This window comes from Lutjanus erythropterus, chromosome 15 (genome assembly GCF_056507025.1).
Source record: "Lutjanus erythropterus isolate fLutEry1 chromosome 15, fLutEry1.hap2, whole genome shotgun sequence".
Classification (NCBI taxonomy): domain Eukaryota; kingdom Metazoa; phylum Chordata; class Actinopteri; order Lutjaniformes; family Lutjanidae; genus Lutjanus; species Lutjanus erythropterus.
In genome coordinates, this window is record NC_139331.1 from 17,758,302 (window position 1) to 17,780,756 (window position 22,455).

Sequence of the window (22,455 nt, forward strand, 5' to 3'; positions counted from 1 at the left end):
GGAGCTCAACATTAGAATGTCATTTATTTCTCATACAACAAGGACAAGACGATTGTGAGAAACAAACTTTTCCACTGCAAGTTTCTTTATCCAGAGCAAAACATCTTTTGATTCATAAAAAAATTTTCAGTTATAGATAATAAAACATTTGCCCAATTTAATGTATAAACCATGCACACTTCTGGTCTTCTATCCAAAGACAGATACAGAGACAGATAATTTTGTTGTTTGAGCAGATACAGATACAAATAATGACGTCTCTTTGCATCTCTTTGTTTTCATATGGAAGTAAACATGGAGGCCACGAAAGTCAGCATTTATGGTGTAATTTCTAAGTTTATGCTCAGTGGAAGCCAGAGAATTTGTGAGCAGATGATAACAAGGATGAGTAGAAAGAAAGGCAAATGTTTAATTACTGCTTTTAGTGAAGCAATGGCTACTTCTGTACAGATTTGATCCAAAATTTCAGGAAGTCGAGGGCTACTTTTAACTACGTCTGTCAGCCCCTCAATCACAGCTGTCCTCCATGTTTGTTTTCACAGAGTGACTCCATGCCGAGTGACGTAAATGTCGCATTAATTCTGATATGGCTGTTCACGCTGAGAATGCAATTAAAAAGAATTAGACCTGTATCTGATTTAGGACCACATATAGGATCATAACTAAAAACATCATATTTGATATGATCTGTGCTGTTCACAAATCTGAGTCACATATTAGAAAAAAAGGTTTTGGGCCACTTTTGCCTGCTGTCTGAACAAAGCCTTAGTCAGCTGATGCTGATTCACACGTTACTCTGTTTATTACACAGTTAAGAGACTCATTCATTCATAAATGTTTCAGAAATAACTCCAGACATTAAACAAAAAACTATATTTTTTAGGACTGATGTAGTGACAAATTTAGTTCACTCACAAACAAAAAATGTAAGATCTCTTGAATGTAGGAGACTTTCCTTAAACATTAAATAAACACCACCTGATCACTTTATAAATGTAAGCACACCGGTAAATGAGAACCTCTCTGACAGTGTTAGTCAAGAACATTATTATCTCTGTAAAGGTAGATTTTATGAGCTAATGTATTGAGTTGTATTAGATTTTAATGCTGTACCTACTAAAGTAGCCACTGAGTGTACATTTTTATATAATATTGCCTAATTCTCTGAAAATGTTTCACATGTGGGGTTTCTCTGCTCTTGTATCAGAATACTGAGACAGACAGCAGACATTGTTTGTTAAGCAGCATCACCTGCTGGCTTAATGGAGAACTGCCAACACTGAAGTAATTGCCAAAGGAGGAGACAGAAAACAGTAGCACAGACGCAGAACAAAAAAAACTTTCTTATGCCACTAAAACAAACAAATGTTAGCATGTGAACTCCCAGAATTCATAAATATAACAGAAATTTAAATAAGTCTCATCAAGTAAAGGTATAATAACTGAGGTGTGCAACACAAACTAATAAATTATTTACTAAAAGAAGATCACTCTCAAGATTATGATCACAAAAAAGACAGAAAGAAGGTGTTACACATCAGACATGACTTTGCATTGTGTCACAATTTTCCTCAACTCTTCCCTAAAATTATTTTCAGGTTTTTAAGATGAGCTATAATGAAATACAACAAATTATACATGTTGGCTTGTGGGGAAGTAGCTGAGGGATACCAGGGACCTGAGTGTTTGTCCTAAAAGAGTTTCACAAAAGCTATGAAGACATCTCGTTCCCTGCTCATTTTTGAGTCATTCAAAAAAAAGCCCAAAACACCCATTTTGGGTTTGGATCGCTCACACGTCACTGAGCCAAAGTCCTGAATGAAGACATTTCAGGCAGAGTTTGGAGCAACGTTGCTGGAAACAAAATTCCAAACAATAAACAGAAAAGCAACACTCGTCTTATTGCCAAAGCATTGAAGACAACAAATTCTGAGAAGCCTGATTATTAAAAAACAACAAAGCTTTTACTGCCGACCTACAGAAATAACACAATGCAGCTTTTTTTTGCAGCTGATATGTGAATTTCCATGCAACTGTAAATGAAACGGTGAACAGAAACTTAACATTCTTTAAACAGAAAATCATCTGCTGTTGACTGATGATGTTAAAATAAATTACATCACAAGTTTCCAAGAAGACATCTGACTATAAAATAAGTAACTGTATTGTCTAAAGGGTTTATCAAGGCGAGCCAAGGAAGAAACAAACTTGTTCTGACAATATTTGTAAATATATACCTCATATTCATCTCCAATTCCAGCAGAACAAATCAAGCGTGTTTGTATATAGTCCACAGAGCCACCTGGGCATATGATTCATGACTCAAAGCCAAATATTTACCAAGTTTGGACATTTTACAAAATCATTCTTGCTATGCAAACTGGTGGGCAAAAGAAACATAGTGAAATACCAGACCCCATGTTTGGGTACGGGGCCTCCAGTGGTTGAGTGAGCTTTGACCTAAAATAGGTCTGAGAATGTGGATATGCTCTATGAATAGAGATAAAACAGACTGTAGAGTGGAAAAAAATCAAAAAGATAAAATAACTTAAGGGCCTGCGAATAAACCTTCAGACATCAGTGCAGAAAAATGAATTTTGTGTGGATGGTGGCTTGCAGAGGGCATGGGAAAATCTGCACTGGTCCTTTTGAACAGTAATGCAATCATGTTTCCAGAATGTGAAGTCTGAAAGGATTTCTGTAACGTGAGAGCAGCTTCTGACAACGGGATGTGTGTTGTGTGGGTCTTTGTAGGAAGACTCCAGCAAAAGAGGAGAAGACAAAGGACCCGACTGTGAACTATCAGAAATTATCTAAAGAAATAATCTGAACTAAATTGTCTGTTCTCACACATAAATTATGAGGGAGACCAACACAGTCACACCACCAGGTAGTCTAGGGATTATCTAATTACACTAAAACTCACAGACACAGTGTGCAGATCAGTAATACATAGAGCCATCTGACGATGTGGAACAGGTTACCAGTTATGATGATTGAAGTATCCAGCAAGGCAAGTTTGAAAAAACTACTAAAAAAACAAATATGAATGTTAATTAACCAGCCTTAACAACAACCGTATGGTGGAACTCAATTTGATGTGATGTTTAGCTTTTTACTTTTACTCGTGTGGAACATGTGCAGACATATTGATGCTTATTACATGTATTACATGTATTGGTTTTTATGTTTTGTTGTGTTTGGACCCCAGGACGAGTAGCTGCTACCTTACCTTACCCAAACAAAGTTATTGTCATTTTTATTTTTGCTACCACAGAAATATCTCCAAAAAATACTTGTTTTAAATTCTCTTTTTTTCCAAGGCAAGTTTAAGAAACAATGTATAAACTTGTTTAAAGTCCTAAACCTCTGGTCTGGTCTAACATTTGCCTTTAAACAGCTGTTCATGAATCAGCCTCGAAAGCAGATGTTATGATTAGAGCTGCAATGATTAATTGATGAGTTGTCAATGATTAAATTAATTGTCAACTATTCTGACAATTATTTGTTTTGAGTAATCTTTTTTTGTTTTGTATTTTTAGAAAAAGCCAAATTCTCTGATTGCAGCTTCTTAAATGTCAATACTTTCTGGTTTCTTTACTCCTCTATGACAGTAACCTGAATTTCTTTGATTTGTGGACAAAACAAGACGTGTGAGGACGTTACCTTGGGCTTTGAGAAACACCGACTGACATGTTTCACCATTTTCTGGCACTTTATGGACCAAACACGTAATCGATTAACCGTGAAAATGATCCACAGATCAATCAATAATAAAAATAATCATTAGTTGCAGCCCTAGTTAACAAACATCTTAACAATGTAGGCAGTCACTGCCTGCCATCTGCCCACCAGACTCCATTAACATATTCTTCACTTTAATCACTACAAACATTTACTCCGTCTAAAAGATTTTAATGATTTCTTGTGACTCAAACAGACACTTACTCATTCTGCATTAATTTTAACGATGTAACACAATAACACAAGTTAAGGACTGGCAGCTTCAGTGTTGTTGTCAAAGAGGTGAGTATTTCAACTTAGCAGGTTTCCCTTATGTCTGATGACACATCACGGTCATTTTATGATTTATTACAGTAAATATATCACAGATTTCTCCTTTTAGGTGAGCACCTGCGAGTACCACAACTTACCACTAGAGGGAGCCGGACCCGGGCCTTGAACGCACCTACTGTGATGAAGACAACCAGAAGTAACAATAACAGAGACCTCTGAAGATCACAGTTAATGGTGGACTAATTTTACGCACATTTTAGCACCAAAAAAGGACCACAGGACCTGACGTTTACACCACTTCAAATGAAGAAATAGCGAGTATTAAAATATTAAATATAAACAAAGCTAAAACTTTACAGCTGCGTGTGACTAACCTGATCAGAAAATCAAACAGTAAAGGCTCAGCTGTATTTGACGTGTTTCTTGGTGTATGTCACACTTGACAGTCTGGTGTACGGCGGTGAGTGAGCGCTGCTAGGACTGTGGCTCTCCCGGCCGGCTGCCTGCCTGCGGTCCCTCCTCCATCAAACGTCAGAAAGCTGCGGTATAAAACACACGTGAGGCCGCGCAGACCGCTCAAAGTCAGTCTGTCTGTCGCATATACCTCGTTAACCTGCCAGCCTGCGGTCTGCCTCCTCACAGACTGTACAGAGGGGACTATAGATCTTAATGAGACAGAAAGGAGGAGGAATATGCCAAACTGCGGGGCGACTTAAACTTGCTGGATTGCGCACAAGAATGCAAAAGAAAAGTCAGTTTGCCCCTACATACACAGATACATTTGCGCCGGATAAATGTCATATATGCGGGAGAGTTTCTGCCGTGCGTAATATCTAATGGGCAAACACAAACCTGGATTTCTGCAGATAACAAAAGGGACCGCTGCCACCACAAAACGAACTAAGTGAGGAGTTTTCCACCATCAGCTCCCGGGGAAGTTAAAGGAACAGTTTGATTTCAAGGCTGATTGTCACTGACCTCTGAATCTCCAACATATTTCAACTACGGACCAAACCAGATGCAGACAGAAAGATGCATTTGGGTAAGGCTTTACTGTTCGTCCTCCTCCTCAACTGTGCGACTTTGAGCTCGTCTCTGTCAACTTGTGCCACCGTGGATATCGACCATGTGAAGAGGAAGAGGGTCGAGGCGATACGAGGTCAGATTCTGAGCAAACTCCGGTTGACGAGTCCTCCTCACTCCCTGGGACCGAGTAAAATCCCTTATCAGATCCAAGCGTTGTATAACAGCACCAAGGAGCTACTGGAAGAGCTCCGGAGGGATCGCCAGCAGAGCTGCGGTCAGGACAACACTGAGACAGAGTACTATGCCAAGGAGATATACAAATTCAACATGGTTTACAGGTCGTCAGAAAGCAGTAAGTATTACAGTTCTTTAGGCAGCCAAGTTTCGCTTTCTTCCCGCTTTTAATGCCACAAATCAACAGGTCCGTAGTGCGTAATTACGCACCAAATGAAGAGTCAGTGCCAGCCAGACGCACCAGTGTACAGCTGGGTGTCACTGATAAATATCAGTGGTGTTTATGGCTTGTAGTTCAGCAGCTCTATATCACTGACCTTTTGGTCTGTTGTAGCGCTGCAGCGATTAGTCAATTAGTTGTCAGCTATCAAATGAATCTAACTATTTTGATAATAATTGTTTTGAGTTTTTATAAGAAAAAGATGCCAAATTCTGTGATTTCAGCTTCTAAAATGTGAATATTTTCTGGTTTCTTTAGTCCTCTACGACAGTAAACCAAATATCTTTGGGTTGTGGACTAAACAAGACATTTGAGGATGCCACATTGGGCTTTTGGGAAACAGTGATCAATATTTTTCAGCATTTTCTGATATCTTATGGACCAAACAACTAATCGGTTCATCAAAATGACTGACAGATTTATCAGTGATGAATATAATCTTAAGATCCCCCCCAGACATGTGTTAAGGCAGGGGTTCCCAAATGTTTTCACAACAGATGTACATATTAGAGGGAATGCCTTAGGACAACATCCTCTAAAACTGGGGCTCTGTGGTCTAAGTCTTTCTTTAGATTACTTTTAGCTTTGATAATCAGTCAGTCAGTCAGTCTTCGTTGTTGTTCCAATTTCCCAAAAAATGTGATACAATTTTGAATGTATTTTTATACTTCTTTTTGCTCAGGACCCACTACAACCCACTCAAGGACCTCTGTTGGACCCCAGTTTGAAAACCACTTTATTTTTAAGACAAAAAAAGCCACTCTGCTTTGAATAATAATGTATGTCTCATATTTTTCCACAAAAGAGTTCAATAACCTAGTTATAGAATAATCAAATTTCATCCTCTCCCTTTCTCTCAATGAAAAATAGATAAACAATGAACACACAAAAAGGTTGAGCTGCTTAAGTCCATCCTGTGTGTGTATGTGTGTGTGCTGGAGGCTTCAAGTTTCCACATCTCACTTGTTTAAGCTGCCCTCTGGACCACCTCCAGAGTACTTGTGATGTCACCTAATCATTTTGTATGTACGTGTGCTAAACTTCAGCAGATGAAAGTGAAAGTCTTCTGGCGTGTGCACAAGCATCATTCTGCACAGTAGAGCTCAAACATCCAAGTGAAGTAACAAGAAACAAAACACATTTTTGAGATGATGGGAACTTTTATAATAAACATCTGTGAACCAACACTGACACGGACGGTTCAGAGTTCTTGTCTTTGTAAAAAAAACTGAAAGTTGAAGGCGCAGTACAGTTGGAGGATGTGCTGTGTTACTGTCGTGCTCACCAACCTGTTTTAACCTGCACCAGTGTCCCAGGAAAAGTCACTTTCCTCCTCCTCCTGACTCCACTCTTCCTCCTCTTGTTTTTTTCCTCCATGGATCCTGTCCTTCTCCCCAGATGTTCCCACTTCCTTTCCAGTCAGGCCCAAATGAGAGCGACATCTGCCCAGGCGGATGGGGATGCCTTTAGGAGAAGGAGTAGGAAAAGTTAACAGAGGTGGACAGGAAAAGTTAGATGATGGAAGGACCTCCCCGTCCATCTGGATTAGAGAGGGACCCTCTCTCCTCTGGAGGAGGAGGAGGATACATATCACAACCACCCACCTCCACATTGAGATGGAGCTTGAGGTGACCCCACTGCCTGTCTTGGCCAGTAAATCACCCACATGGGTGGCCCATGAGCATGAGATCACTCGCTGCACTGCTCAGGTTTAACTTTGTTAAATTGAGTGTGAAACTGAGCCGTCGTTCATCCCTTTAAACCTGAATGATTCCATTGTGCCGTCATTTTATTGCTGCAAGGTAACATTAGGCAACATTTAACTTCTTGGTTAATAACAAGCTGCATTTTGCTTGTGAAATGTTTTTTAAAGGGATAGTTTGGATGATTTGAAGTGGGGTTGTATGAGGTACTTATCTACAGTCGGTGTACTACATAGATGGCGGTCAGCACACCCCCAGTTTGAAGAAGTGGCAGCAATACAGGTGTAAGAAGCTAAGCAATCAACTGCTATGGACAGGATCAGCAACAAAACTTATTTTAGACACCTAAAAAAATCAATATCAGTTTAAATGTACACTATATTTAGAATATTTTCACAGCTGACTTTGGTGAAACTGAACTTATCTTTTAAAACACTGAAATCACACAATGGCACAAACAAGCTAACTGATCAAAGCACTCTAGTGTTCTGCAAGGTAAAATCACTGTTTTTGCCAAAGGAAGCTGGTCTACCTTTCCTTGATTTTTTTTTTTTTTTAGATGGCTAAAATAAGTTTTGTTGTTGACCCTGTCCACAGCAGTACATTGCTGAGCTTTATACACCAGTACTCCTGCTGCTTCTCCCAGCTGTGGTGGTACCAACCACTATCTACTGTGGGTAATCAGAGATGGAAAGCAACCAAGTACAAATACTTAATGACTTTACTTAAGTATGGAAGACAAAATCTCAGAGTTTTTAGGTATCTGTACTTTGCATGTTGGTTCTTTACATGTACTTTACGATTTTATTTATTTAACCAGGAAGTCCCTTGAACCTGAAATCTCGTTTCCCAGGGAGACCTTGACTTTCTATTCCTTATATTTTCAAAACAGGCTAGTTTTAATGCATTTCAGAGAAATTATTTACAATTTTCATTTTGCATTATTGCGCACCCACCTTCCTAACAAGAAAACCAATTTTAACCTACATGAATGTTGGTGATGGTGTATCCATCAGTGCATGTCACACACAACAGACGTAACAAGACGAAACAGACAAGAGAGGAGACTCAACTGGTGAGGTTCAATCAGCTTTACACAGACACAGCCAGTAGAAATGTTGGTCAGCAGTTTAATATTACGTTTATACTTAAAAGCCTGTACTTTTTCACTTTTACTTGATTAAAGAAACTGACTCAGTACTTCTACTTTTACCAGTATTTATCTATGCAAGCATCTGCACTTCTACTTGAGTCAGAGAATGTGTGTACCTTTTCCAGCTCTTGCACTGATTATGGACCAGTGCGTCATGCAGTCCCACTTCAAATAATCTGAACTATCCCTTTAAGATTGTCAGTAAAGCCCTGTCAGGCTCACATTGTTTTTACTCCCAGTGATTTGTGCTGAACCTCCGTTTGGCACAACCGTTTCCCCCTATAGAATTAAAAGCTATGAACTGGAAGTGGAAAACCAGTGCAGAGAGCGACATGTGTCAGCACTTGAGGGAGATTCGTCCAGCATGTGGTTCGACTAAGTCTGGATTACTGAGAGAGTAGAATAGGATAAATGCTGTGCGTGTGGAGGAGCCAAAGAGGGCCTCATGGTCTAAAGCAAAGCCAAGACCATTGCATCACAGTCCCTTTGAAATCAACAGGTGTTTCTCAAAAGACCTATTTTCCCTCAGCAATGTTCTGTTTTGAATCTCGCAAAATGGTTTTGACAAAAACGCCAGGCAGTAGGTGCTTTGAGTTGGTGTGGTGCATTCAGAACCACAGATGACCTTTACATAAAAAGATGTACGACAGATATACATATATGTACAACTGGTTAAAACTACTTTTTTTTTTTTTTTTACTGTAATCCTATGGTCTTCCTGTTTGATTTTAGTTGAAAAACAGGCAAAATGGGAGAAAATCAGTATAGCAGCATAAGGGATGTACTTACACATAAGCCCCTGTGTATGAGAGGGCGCCCTAGTTAACATCTCTACTTCTCAGGTACTTAAAATGTCGACAAGCTCATAATATTCTCAAATTTTTACTTTGTCATTTCTAAAACTGTGGTATTGGCATGGCACAGGTTTTTTATGTGTCCAAGATGATCTCATACTCAGAAATATGGATTTTGTCAGTACCATGTACATCCACATGCAATGAGCCTGTTCACTGGGACTGGTTAATGTGATTTTCATACGCTGGCACAGGCAAGACAAGTAATTTCATAGATTTGTTGTGCTGAACTGATTTGACTCTGGTGGGGGACGATTTTCTTCAGATGAATTGTAATGAAGAGACATAACCTGCCAACAGACTAACACAATATATTACAGAAACAATACAGAAATTATATTTTGCATCTTTATCATGTTTGCAGTTTCTCCTAGGAAGCTAAGTTTCTAAAACTTTCTACAGCTTTCAGATCAGCACTCAGAACATATGAGTTTTTATTATATTAGTGTAGATGGGAAGCTCTGATGACAGGTGTACGTTTACACGAAAAATTTGTCCAGTGCTGCTTTTAGTTCTCTTAACATCAGCTGAAGCAACAAAACAAGTGTCTGAAATGTGAAGATGGTGACTGATCCAAATGAAACGATATGTAGTGTGTCCATCCAATCTGATCTGACGCCCCGATCAGCAGGAGATCAGTTGTCTCAAAAAGAGTGACAAATCACTGCTGGAAAATAAATCCCTTTTAAATACCTTTCATGATGTGACAAAACTATGGTTCAGGTTTGGTTTACGCACAAACCTGTCTTGACTGGGTTTAAGAATAGATGACAGTTTGGGTTAAGATAATGACTATCTTAAGCTTGGAAAAGAAAGTGACTTGGGTTAAAATAACTACTTCGATAAGATGGGGTTTGTTTGTTATGGTAACACTTGGTTAAGTTTAGGGAACAATCCAGGTACCATCCTTAAAAAAAACAACAAAAAAACCAAAAACAATGCTGACCGTATGTTGAACTTGTAAACAAACCATGATCTCCAGTGTGCTGTTAATAGAACAGGTCCAACGAAACTTGCTCTTTTTTAGTTTCCTTGCAGGGGACCGCTTCAATGGTGCACCGCCACATTATCCCCCGCCCCAAGAATGTTCTGCCTTGTCTTGCCCTACTGTGCTGTGATTGGCTACCGCTAATCCTGTACTCTGATGTAGATGAACAGGACATGGATGGGACTTACCAAAGGAGACTCCTCCTGTGTCTCATGTAAAGCTAAATGTCACTTTTACCTTTTTTTTTTTTTTTTTTTTTTTTTTTTTACACTTATTATTTTCAGTTTGCAGTCACAGCTTGGCTTAGGTACAAAAAGTTTAGGCAAGAAAACTACTTGGGTAGGTTTAGGAACCAAAACTAGTTGGGTAGCTTTACAAAAAATAATGGTTTATGGTTAAAATAGACCCTTTCACATCATTAGAAAGGCTCTCTGGAAATCACAAATACACATCGTTGAGGCAAAAAGAACTAGCCATTCACAGCACAGTAGGGTGGATATAGGCAGAACAATCTTGGTAAAAACACCGCACTGCCATGTTTCTATAGTGGCCCAGTAGGGACAAAACAAATATTGGCTTTAGATACAACAAATTGTGTTTTTTGCAGGTTTTGCATCCACCATAGGTTCTCGTACACACTCGAGAGTGGAGATTGATTGTTTGCAATATGCAAGCTCACCCAGAGATGCCACTAAACCCCACACTATGGACGTTTAAAGTCCAGTGATTTGTTAGACATGTCAAATTCTACTGCACAACCTTTGTTGCTCTAAAATACCTTCACATTATTTCCCCCTTTGCATCTGTCAAAATTAATATGGGCGCTTGTCACTTGGACATAAACACATGTCATTTTGGGGCACTTGCCGAAATGACTGATGTCGTCCATGTGCTCTGATTAGCAGTATGCTTATGTAGCAAACAGTCTAACAGTCCCTACTTGACTCTAGAGATACTGATTCCACGGTAGGAATAACATATATTTTGTCTTAGAGTCTAATTTGCCAAGTACAACAAAATGTTTTGACAAATACTTAAAGGCATCTCTCTCTACCAGGTGCTGGTAGACTGATTGTGTTACCTTTGGACAGAGCCAGGCAAGCTGTTTCCCCCTGCTCTCAGTCTTTGCACAAGGTTAAGCTACCTGGCTGCTGTCTGTAGCTTCATATTTACCATATGAGTTATATCAATGTTCTCATTTAACTCTAAAGTGACTATTCCTTTTAGATCAGGTAGAAACAGCAGACTGTGAGTGAAACCGGTGTCATAAAGACACCTTAGGGTGTTAGCCCCTGTGGTATAACAGGACCAGAAGTCTGACTTTGTGGAAAAAGATTTGGACTCTGAGCCAGGGGACATCACTCTCTTTCCCTCAGTAAATGTGGGCAAACACACACTCACTTTTTGACGGTGTTTGAAGGTAAACTGTTGACCTTTGGTGGATCTGAGGCAGCACTGTGAACCAACACAAATCCGTGACAGGTGCAAATGAAGCAGAAAGCTGCTGGAAGACTGGCAAATTACTGCATTGAGAGGCTGGCCTGCAAACATCGGAAAGATTTCCTTTTATAGCATGGTACGCATACAGAATCTGGCGTATGTCAATGACTGAGGTTGGGTTGTGGAGAAGTCATCATGGTCAGAGAGGGGTTTGGGTCCAAAAAGTTGTCAGTGGGACCGAGGATAGCAGGGTTTTGATACGCAGATACCAGGGAGGTGAAGTCATACTCAGCTCAATAATATTGCTATTTCAATTACAACATTTTCATTTCCACCAAATATAGACAAAATGTGTTGGAGAAATACTGAGGAATCTTGATAAGGCAGGAAACCACACTAATCATTCACTGTGGGCTGATAAACGTAGTGCCAGCCATTAAAGTGTCAGTAAACATAACATCATATTTCAGGTGTGAATGGCTTCCAGCACATAAAAAACCCTGCTTAAATCCATGCTATTATTTTCACATTAAAGTATTGTTTTATTTCAACACGTCTGAAGCAATATGATACGTCAAAAAAGAAAAAAAGTACACACTGCGTTGCCATCTAGAGTTTGAAATTACTACCTTGCTGCCAATTCAGTTAACAAAAGTACTGTACCTCTCTGGAGCATGACTGAAATTACACTGGCATCAAGTGGATAAAAGTTTGATCCAAACACACACCTCCCCCCCAATCCACTCTCCCCTCACTAAATCACTCAGCCAGAATGTTATTATTATTATTCAAAATTGTGCAGTGGATGGAGACTAAAAGCTAAAAAAATGAAGGCTAAAACAGTGAGTGTTATTAAGAAAAGCTGACATGAATCATCAATTAAAGCTCTGGTAGGCAGTTTATTTTTGCCATCATTGGGCAAAAATTCCACAATAACCTGCAAGCATTATATAATTCAAGTGATTTGAGAGACTTCTGCATCAGAAAATCTACCCTGTGATGGGGGACTTTGGCCAATCACAGGTCATTTCAGAGTTTTACACGTGCAGATGTGCACACATTCCTTTTAGATGGTGAAAGCCTGATTCAAGGGCATCGTTCAGCGTATCGTTCAAAACATGTGTGAACAAGGCCCGGTTTGGTGAGGCTCACGCTGTGGAGATGTTTGGTGATGATAGGTTTGGTGGGAGGGGCTTAGTGGAGTGATGCTGGAACTTTAAGGGATTAGTCAATCAGAAAAGCTTAATCTGCAACTATGCAGATAAACAACTGTTTACGTAATTTTTCAAGCAAAAAATACCTAAAATTGACAAGTTCAGTTTCTCAATAGACCTTTTTTTTCACAACAGCACAACACCATTTAGTGTAGCAGAGCCTTTCCAGTGAGCCAACATCCACCACAACAGCACCTTGACTCTGTTTGACCTGACTGATTTCATGTCAGAAACAGTATAGTGACTGATGGCTGAATTCCATTTAACTTATTTTTAGGCTTCTAGTGATACCTCACTGCCTCTCTGTCATGGTTTACTGGGACACTTGAATAGAACAGAGCTATCATAATGCTAGTAACGCCTGTGCTTTTCCCAGTTTGACAAGTCAAAACAGATTACAAAGCAAGAGTATGTGATATTTTATTGCAGTTGAGGTCTGTGCTCAGACACATGCAGCTTGTATTCCATCAGATCCTGATAACAGTTTCTAAGCCTGTTCCCCCCAAAAACTTTTATTTTATTCTCTCTGTTCCAGACGATCTGCTCTACTGCCCAAAAGGTATCACCTCCAAGGTTTTCCGCTTCAACGTCTCCGCCATGGAAAGGAACTCGACCAACCTCTTCAGAGCAGAGTTTCGAGCTCTGAGGGTGCCAAACTCCAGCGCCAAGAGGAACGAACAGCGGATTGAGCTCTACCAGGTGCGTAAAGGTACCGTTTTCTTGTCCTTCTACCAAGATCAAAGGCAAACCTCACAGTCAAGGCAACGGGGGGCTGCAAAGTCTCTTTTCTTTCATGTAATTTTTGTCGCTAGGTAGTTCAATTCTTGCCTCTGAAGAATGCATCTTACATAAGCTGGTTAGTTGTACTTCACCACATGATTTCAAGCCCTAATTGACAAAGAGAGCCAACAATAACCAGATTGTGGTTGCAGGCGTGGGTAACAGCCAGACCAAAAGCCAAAAAGCTCCAAAGGCCTGCAGAATGTTTGCAGAACCGGGACGGGGTCCTGTTAGTGCAGCGCTGGCAGCCCACATCTAACAAAGGCCTCATTTTGGTTATGTGGAGGTCTGTCGCATCTAGTCCTCAAAACAGTATGCAACAATTATTAAACTGTTAAAAAGGGAGCTCTGGTGTGCTGAGGGATGAAATGATGCAACATACGTCTATAGGTTGTAGTCAGCGTCTTTGGGTGCCTGTTTTTTAGTTGTAACGTCCTTGGCATTAACGATCCAATACAAGACAAATTTCTCTGTTGATTTAATGGAAATAACAAGCAAGAACACAAAAATCAAACCCAGTTTAATCAATGAATTCCCAAAAATATTGAGTATATTTAAGAGACATTTGAAACCCTTGAAGTCAGATTTTAAATGCAGCTGAAATGTGTGGTACTTTGTGCCGTCCATCATTATCCTTAAAAGCATGGAATCTTCTGTCGAGTGATTATATGCCAGTTTATTCTGACACAGCCTCCATGCTACCTTATTCTAATTCTCTAGATCAAAGTACTGCCAAAGCATGCTTGTTTTATGAGATGTCATCATAAAGAAGTACAGATTTAAAAGCCCTGCACCAACCACAAGGTAATTTGTGTTATTTTGGCTAATTAGTGCTCTGCTCAGGTTGAAGGAGGGGGTAGTAAGTGATGTCATTAGACCCCATGAACCAATCAGGAATGATAAAGGTTTAAACAGTCCCGCAAAACAGATGCTACAAAGCTAACGTGAAAGAGATGTCACTCCAGCTCTGTCTAAACACACTGACAGTAAGAACAGGTCTAATCAGCCAAAATAAGTGAAATCACAGTGAAATCACCTGTTAGGGTGCATTATGCGTCCTTTGAACAAACATCCACTAACCCGTACTTTCTAATGCACTACACGGATATAATAATAACAAATTAAAAAAAGGAACAGGAACAGGAACAATTTCTGTCTGTCAGTCGGCTGACTTTGCTGATCCTTTTGGTGACGTTTTCCTCTCCTACCACCAGAGGGTTGCCGTCTCTGCTTTACTGAAATATGTCAACATCTTTTAAATAACAGAATTTGGTGCACATATTCAAGATTCCCAGACAATAACTCCTGATGACATGGTAACTCTCTGGTCATCCCCTGACTTGTCCTTTATGATCAAATAAACCTACTTTGTGTTTTGTGCTAATTAGCAACTGTTAGCATGGTAATATGATAAACATAGTAAACCTTCTTAACATCAACATGTCGGCGTTATCATCATGAGCATGTTAGCATGCTGACATTAGCATTTACTCAAAGCACTGTTATGCCCAAGTACGTCCTCAGAAAGCCACTAGCATGGCTGCAAACCTTGAGTCTTATTCTAGTTTGAGTCTAATGTGACCTGTATGATACAATTCTATTTAACTTTTCTCTATATGATCTGTCTGTATGCTTCTACCCTGATTAGTTTCATGTCAGCACATAATATTTTGTGAAATCACAATAAAGTGTTTGTTGTTTTCACTCCTTTAAGAGTAATAAATAATAATAATCATAATAATTTTGTAATACTGTACACTATGAAACCATGATATTTTCTGAGATGGTTATCGTACCATTAAAATCTAATACTGTTGCAACCCTGCTCCAGTGTCTTCTGCAAATAATTTTGTTAAATCTGTTTCAGTATTGAGAGAAATTTTTTCAGAGCGACCGTTTGTTATTTCTTTACAGATTGTGAGACCAAACGAACACATCAGGAAACAACGCTACCTTGCAGCCAAGAACGTGCTGACCAAAGGTACTCCAGAGTGGGTCTCCTTCGATGTGACTGAAACAGTGCGAGAATGGCTCATGAACAGAGGTGAGACTGACACCGACACTTTTATTGATCCTAATGATCAACTCATGTTTGAACTCAGAAATGTGACTCACATTTATTATACAAGTTTTGTGTTTCAAAGCAGGAGATTCTTTTTAAATAAATAAATCGACAGTCTTTTTTTCCCATAATTGTTTGCCTTCAGGAACTAATCTGGGTTTGGAAATCAGCGTGCACTGTCCCTGCCACACCTTCAACCCAAATGGGGACATTATTGACAATGAGAACGAGGTGCTGGAGGTCAAGTTTAAAGGTGGGTTTCAACAACATTTTGTTATATAATTATTTATGGCAGGTGTTAGTTGTTCATTTGATCTTCATATCTGTAAATGTTAATGTCTTCTTGCCATCTCACCATCAATCCTATAGTTAGTTTGTATACATATAATCCTACAATTTACAAGATATATATTTTTAAATCTGCCTTAGTTCTGGTAAATAATGCCAGATAATTTGTATATTTCTCAGTTTGAGTAGTTTGGTACAATATTGTTTAAGTAAAGTTAGTGCTGAAGACTGTTTTTACACTCATGGTGAACTTTTGCCTCAGAAGACTAAGGATAAATGTATATACTATGACGTGTCAGAGAAAAAGGCAGTTTTTTCTACTTTTTTTTCTCCTTTGTGGTCTCATCTCTGCATCGTGTAAAAAGAATTACAGGGATGGCAGTTTCACAGTCAATAATTTTGCAAATTGTATGCTCAGATTGGGGAAAATTGCAAAAGAAAAAAGCCACTAAATGGTTGGTTTCCATCACAGGTTGCGCTAGACTTTTTTGTTGTCTGTCATTTTGACTGACAGGGTCATAAAAATCCCGTCATAATCTATTTTTACCCATCACTTTTTTAAAAAAATGATAATAATTACATATTCAATAGCATTTACTTTTCATTCATTTTTAATTAATATTCAGTCCGAACAAGCTGAACAGAGAATCCACACCATACCTCTTTTATCAACACCGTCATGGTTATTGGGCTTTTTGAAGAAACTTCAGCTGCTGACACTCAGCTGCCGTGACACTAGGTGCGTTTGAGATGATCCAGGCCTGCGCAGAATTGATCAGCGGTGATTGCCGCATAGTGCATGCCGGTTAGATTTGTGTCCGACTTGATCCCGACTTGCTCTGACGTCATGCACATGTGGGCAACGATAACCTCACGAGATCGAGGTGGCCACAGTTTGTAGGGCCAGGCGCTGCAGCTGCCCTCCACCGACTGCAAACGCCTGGCTGTCACCTGATTGACAAGCTGACAGGCTCTGATTGGCTCTTAATTTTGACAACAAACACCACGTGTTGTATAAAATACTAATTTTCTGTGTAATTGTAATATATAATGCTGGACATATCAGTCTTCTGTTGTGCAATGAAGTTTTAATCTGTCAGCAAGCAGATATTTTTTGTCTGATAATAATAAGGTTATATATATGATTTATCAAAAGAACAGTTTAGTGTTTTACAAGGCAGATAAAAGAACAGATGTTACATGTGTCAAAAGGAGGATCTCTTCTATTTTAACTTCAATCAACGATCAAGAACGCACTGTATTTCTTCAGCTATGATCATGATCTGCAGACTACAGGTGACCTACAGGTGATCTAACAGAATGTTCACGTCTCTTCCTCTACTCTCTTGTAAGTCTGTTGAAAACTGTCCGACTTGACTGCAGCTTTTTGTCTCCACCTCCTGCTGTGGCCGCCTGATCTCGTCTAATCTCCAGACGAGGCGCAGTTCATCTCGAACGAACCTAATAGCTAATTGATATGCTCACTCGCCACCAAGTGGTCAGGAGTGTGAATTGCAACCTGTCAAAATGACAGATGACCTTCAGATTTTTCTGTCACGGTTTTAAAAAACCCGTCAATGACGGAAAATATTCGGTTAACGCGACCCCTGGTTTCCATATACCTCGATCACGTCTATAATTTAGGCGTAGATTTACATTACATTTACATTTACATTTATGCATTTAGCAGACGCCTTTATCCAAAGCGACTTACAAAAAGAGGATTAACAATCAAGCTACATAGAAGAGGCCCTAGAAGAGTATCGCTAGATCAGGACAGGAGATGCTCTCTGAAGAGCTGGGTCTTCAGGAGCTTTTTGAAGGCAGAGAGGGATGCCCCTGCTCTGGTAGCACTTGGTAGGTCATTCCACCAGCGTGGCACAACGCATGAAAAGAGTCTGGATTGTCTTGTGCGAGGTGCTGGGACAGCCAGGCGGCTTTCCTTTGATGACCGGAGTTTCAGAGGGGTAACATGAGCTTTAATTAGAGAGCATTTAAGTAGGTAGGTGCAGAACCTTTGAGTACTTTGTAGGCTAGCATTAGTGATTTGAATTTGATGCGGGCAGCCAGGGGTAGCCAATGTAGCTCAATGAACAGAGGGGTGATGTGCCCTTTTAGGCTGATTGTAGACCAGACGCACCGCCGCATTCTGGATCATCTGTAGCGGTTTCACAGCACAGGCCGGGAGGCCTGTTTGAAGTGCATTGCAGTAGTCCAGGCGAGAGATAACCATGGTTTGTATTAGCAGTTGGGCAGCTTGTTGGGTTAGGTATGGCCTGACCTTCCTGATATTGAATAAAGCAAAGCGGCAGGACCGGGTGACAGAGGCAACATGATCCTTAAAGGTCAGCTGGTCATCAATCATGACACCTAGATTTCTTGCTACTTTGGTAGGAGCAAGGGATAGGGAGTCAATTTTGATGCAGATGTTATGATGTATGGTTGGCTTGGCAGGGAAAACCAGCAATTCGGTTTTTGAGAGGTTAAGCTGGAGATGATGGGCTCTCATCCATGCAGATATGTCAGAGAGACAATCTGAAATTCGTGCCGAGATAGTTGAGTCACCAGGTGGAAACGATAGATAGAGCTGGGAGTCATCAGCATAGCAGTGATATGAGAAGCCATGTGAGTGGATGATCTGGCCCAGCGAGGTGGTATATATGGTGAACAAGAGAGGGCCCAGCACAGATCCTTGGGGCACCCCTGTGACAAGGTAGTGTTGTGCAGATGTGTGACCTAGCCAGGACACTTTGAACGACCGCCCTGTGAGGTAGGATTCAAACCAGGAGTGCGCTTTACCGGTGATGCCCATGTTTGAGTAGATGGAGATGAGGAGCAAAAACGCTTGGATCTGGATCACCTGAGCAAGAACAGGGAGCAGTACCTGCCACACCTCATCCTCATGATGATCCCACCCCACCGCCTGGACACGCAGCCCTCACGCCGACGCAAGAGAGCACTGGACACAAACTACTGTTTCTCGTAAGGAACACATACATCATACATACTCACACCTTCAGTCTTTGGATCAGTTCATCAAATTATTCAGATTTTCTCAGTCTTTTCTTTGACCTTTTGTGAGGTTGTTACAGTCCTACTGTGTTCACATGCATCATGTTATACGCAAATTGTAATATGCCAAATAAATGCTACAACACGCTGTATGTGATAAACCCCATGTGACCAAGAAGGTATTGCTTATTAAGGGCAACATTATTGTTATCACACTGTTGTTGTGCCTCCTTTATCACAGAAACACGGAGGAGAGCTGCTGTGTTCGCCGGCTCCACATTGATTTCCGGCGTGACTTGGACTGGAAGTGGATTCATGAGCCCAGTGGTTATGATGCTAACTACTGCTCCGGGCCCTGCCCTTACCTGAGGAGCTCAGATACAACACACAGCTCGGTAAGAAGGACCTAACAGGGATACGGAGCAGGAGAGACTTTCCTACATTGAAAATTACAACAAAACATGTTTTTTTCTTTATTTTAGTGGTAAATTATCTATGCAGTACTTCTAGTTTTATTTGCCCAGCTTTTGAGATATCCACCTCTGAAAGCTCTGTCTCCACCTAGAGGTCTTGACGGGACCAAATATTTGGATTCAATCTGAGAGAGACTAGTGGAAAACATACTTGAACCTAAAGCGCATACTGTCATTTAATATGCAAAACAAAAAGAGCTCGGATCCAAAAATGCACCAGTGGATAATTACACTCAATCCAAAATGCATTCAACCCCAACCCACCCAAAATGATAATTATAACAATAACTGTAAAAATATAATTTTAACAAGTTCACACCACAACTATAATGATAACAACCGTATTATTGTTAGGGTCACTTTCAGAGCTACTTAATAAACGATGTCAGTCAAGATCCATAAAATACTGTGGTATAAAACTTACTTATTAAACACCTGTATAACATAATATTAGGCTGCAATAAAATAATGTCATTTTAACTAAGACATACGCTGATGGGCTCTCTTAAGTTTCTTCGGTCCTTACTAATGTCCTCTTTGACAATTGCCAGGACGCCATCAAATTGATGTGACTCAAATTAAAGTATGAATAAAATTTGTCTTAAAAAGACGACAAATCTTGTAACAGTGTTTAATTCTCTTAACTCATCTTGTCTTTGATATCCCTCTGGTTTTCTTTTTCTTTCACTGAGCAACGTCCAGCAGTAACAGGTCATCAATTTTTCAAAGTTGCTGACATGGCTTTAGTACACAGCGTGTGTTTGGTGACACTGGTTACAGAACGTTATTGTTCATCCATTATTGTTCTTGGTGTGGACGGCCCTTTAGACGTGTTGACATGCATTGTAAACAATATCTTGATTATTCTGGATAATCCACGCAGTTTTCTTTGGCTTTGGAGCTACTATTTACTGAAGAAATAGTCCCCATAGTCCCCGTACTGAGGCTGTCAGTCCTCTGCAGCGGCTGCCGGTTGGACTCCCACCTCGACCCTTTGCTGCATGTCATCCCCTCTCTCTCTATCAAATAAAGACAAAAAGGCCAATAAATAATAATCTTAAAAAAGAAATTGTCCCCATACAAACTGCTGATAGTGATTATTCTTGATCTTGGTAACAAGGGTAACTTTTAGATGAACTTTTTGGTTCCTATGCGCATACATGCGCTGCCATGTGTCCAGCAAATACTTTTAGACAAGCAGATAATATTTTGTAGACCTTAATCTACATACATATATCATTCATTAGATACCGAGTATAACACAACTGTAAATACAATCTGAAAGTGAGTTGTTATCTTTCCTTTGTGCTTTCCAATAGCTGCTGAGCCTGTACAACACTCTGAATCCGGAGGCATCGGCCTCCCCCTGCTGTGTCCCTCAAGACTTGGAACCCCTCACTATACTCTACTACTCTGGACGAACCCCCAAAGTGGAGCAGCTTTCCAACATGATCGTCAAGTCTTGCAAGTGTAGCTGAGAAGACGTGGAAGACGCAGTAGTGTGGCAGGATTTTACTAGGTACTGACGAAACCCATTGGACTCTTAGCTGTGACAAATACTTAAACTGACCCTGTGACCTTGCGGCTTAGATCTGAACACCACTTTGGAGGTCACACATCTTTAAGGATGCACATTGTCGTAAAAACCTGAGGTCATAATTTTTTTTCTTGTTTTGTTTCCCCATCCTTACTCAGTTCTGGATGACAAGTAGTAATTTTCACCTTACAAGGTCCAAACCAAGCCAATCTAATTATAATCTTAAAACATTTCCTTCTGTATTTGTGAAGGTGGACAACACATTCCTAAAGTTAGATTGCAGAGAGTCCTGTACAAATCTGACTGTGACAAAGAGAAAAAGCCACCAGGAGCTGCTTCATGGACAACGAATGAAAGGGATTTTTTTTTTTTTATGGTGTATTTTCTTCAACATATTCCACAGAATTACAGTCTCTACTCAGTACAGAGTGCTTTCATGTTTCTGTCCTTGGGATGATATTGTTAAAGGAATAATTTGGTACTTGTCATGTGGATGTCTAGTCGGTGTTGATGTTCAGTAATCAATGGAAGGAGAACATTTCTCAGTGCTGCTATATGGATGCAGAAAGCTGAGATCTGTTCTGGCAAGGCAGGAGGCAGGCTGAATGAGTGTTTTTGTCATCTAATGCTATGTTGTGGCCAATAAAAATAAAAGATATATTAACGTAAATTCACTGGGACAAGCACGGGTAAAAATGAACTGATTGCAGTGAGTGAAAATAACGCAACACATACAATGTGTTTTTTTTTCTTAGAGAAATCATAAATGAAAATTATTACAGAATGCTTACATTTAAATCCACTAATAGAGTCTAATCAGCTGTCTGGATTTTATTGTAAAAGCCTATATCACAACCTTTGACCCCACATTTAGCCAAATAACAGGATTTCACCTTTTGATCTGAGAGCGACGCAGCTAAAATGGTTGACATGAAGGCCATTATAACCAGTGGAGAATACCACTTTTTGGACAGTTCATCGTCAAAAGCTAAGCTGAATGTTTGAGACTAATTCAGCAGCAGCAGAGACAGTGGCTTTGCTGCTTGTAAAAAGTTCCATAAAGTATTAGCTGTTGATAGCCGCAAGCTAAGCAAATTGTTGCTCATGAACACATCGACAGCTGCAGTAGGACAGGTCCTGCACCAATTGAGAATGCAAGTGACAAGAAGGTGACTGTGTGTGTTTGATCGCAGGCGGCGGTCAGGTTGCGGGGACTTATGTTTATGTTTTTGGGTGAGTACTGATTTGACTTTGCGATAACTGCAGGTAATGGGTTGGGGATAATGAGGTTGCAAAACTAGACCTGTGCAGGACTCTGATACATGGACATGAGCATGGGGCATGAGTGTTAAAAGCTTACGTGCAATGCATCCTAGTATATACAGGCACTGCCAGCACAGCTCTGCAAGCAGAACTCTGCTTTCTCAGTCAATGCAGCACACACTGAGGAATTA

General features: G+C 40.1%; 1 protein-coding gene across 1 annotated transcript; it reads left to right on the plus strand.

Annotated features, from left to right (window-relative positions):
* Positions 1–4,614: 4,614 nt before the first annotated feature.
* On the plus strand, positions 4,615–21,904 carry LOC146314270 (transforming growth factor beta-3 proprotein-like). The gene is made up of 8 exons (XM_084737822.1): positions 4,615–5,395; positions 13,385–13,548; positions 15,544–15,673; positions 15,837–15,944; positions 18,631–18,633; positions 18,799–18,961; positions 19,233–19,386; positions 20,784–21,904. The coding sequence occupies exons 1-8, from the start codon at positions 5,050–5,052 to the stop codon at positions 20,940–20,942; spliced, it is 1,227 nt and encodes a 408-aa protein (XP_084593948.1). The 5' UTR covers positions 4,615–5,049; the 3' UTR covers positions 20,943–21,904.
* The last annotated feature ends 551 nt before the right edge of the window (positions 21,905–22,455 follow it).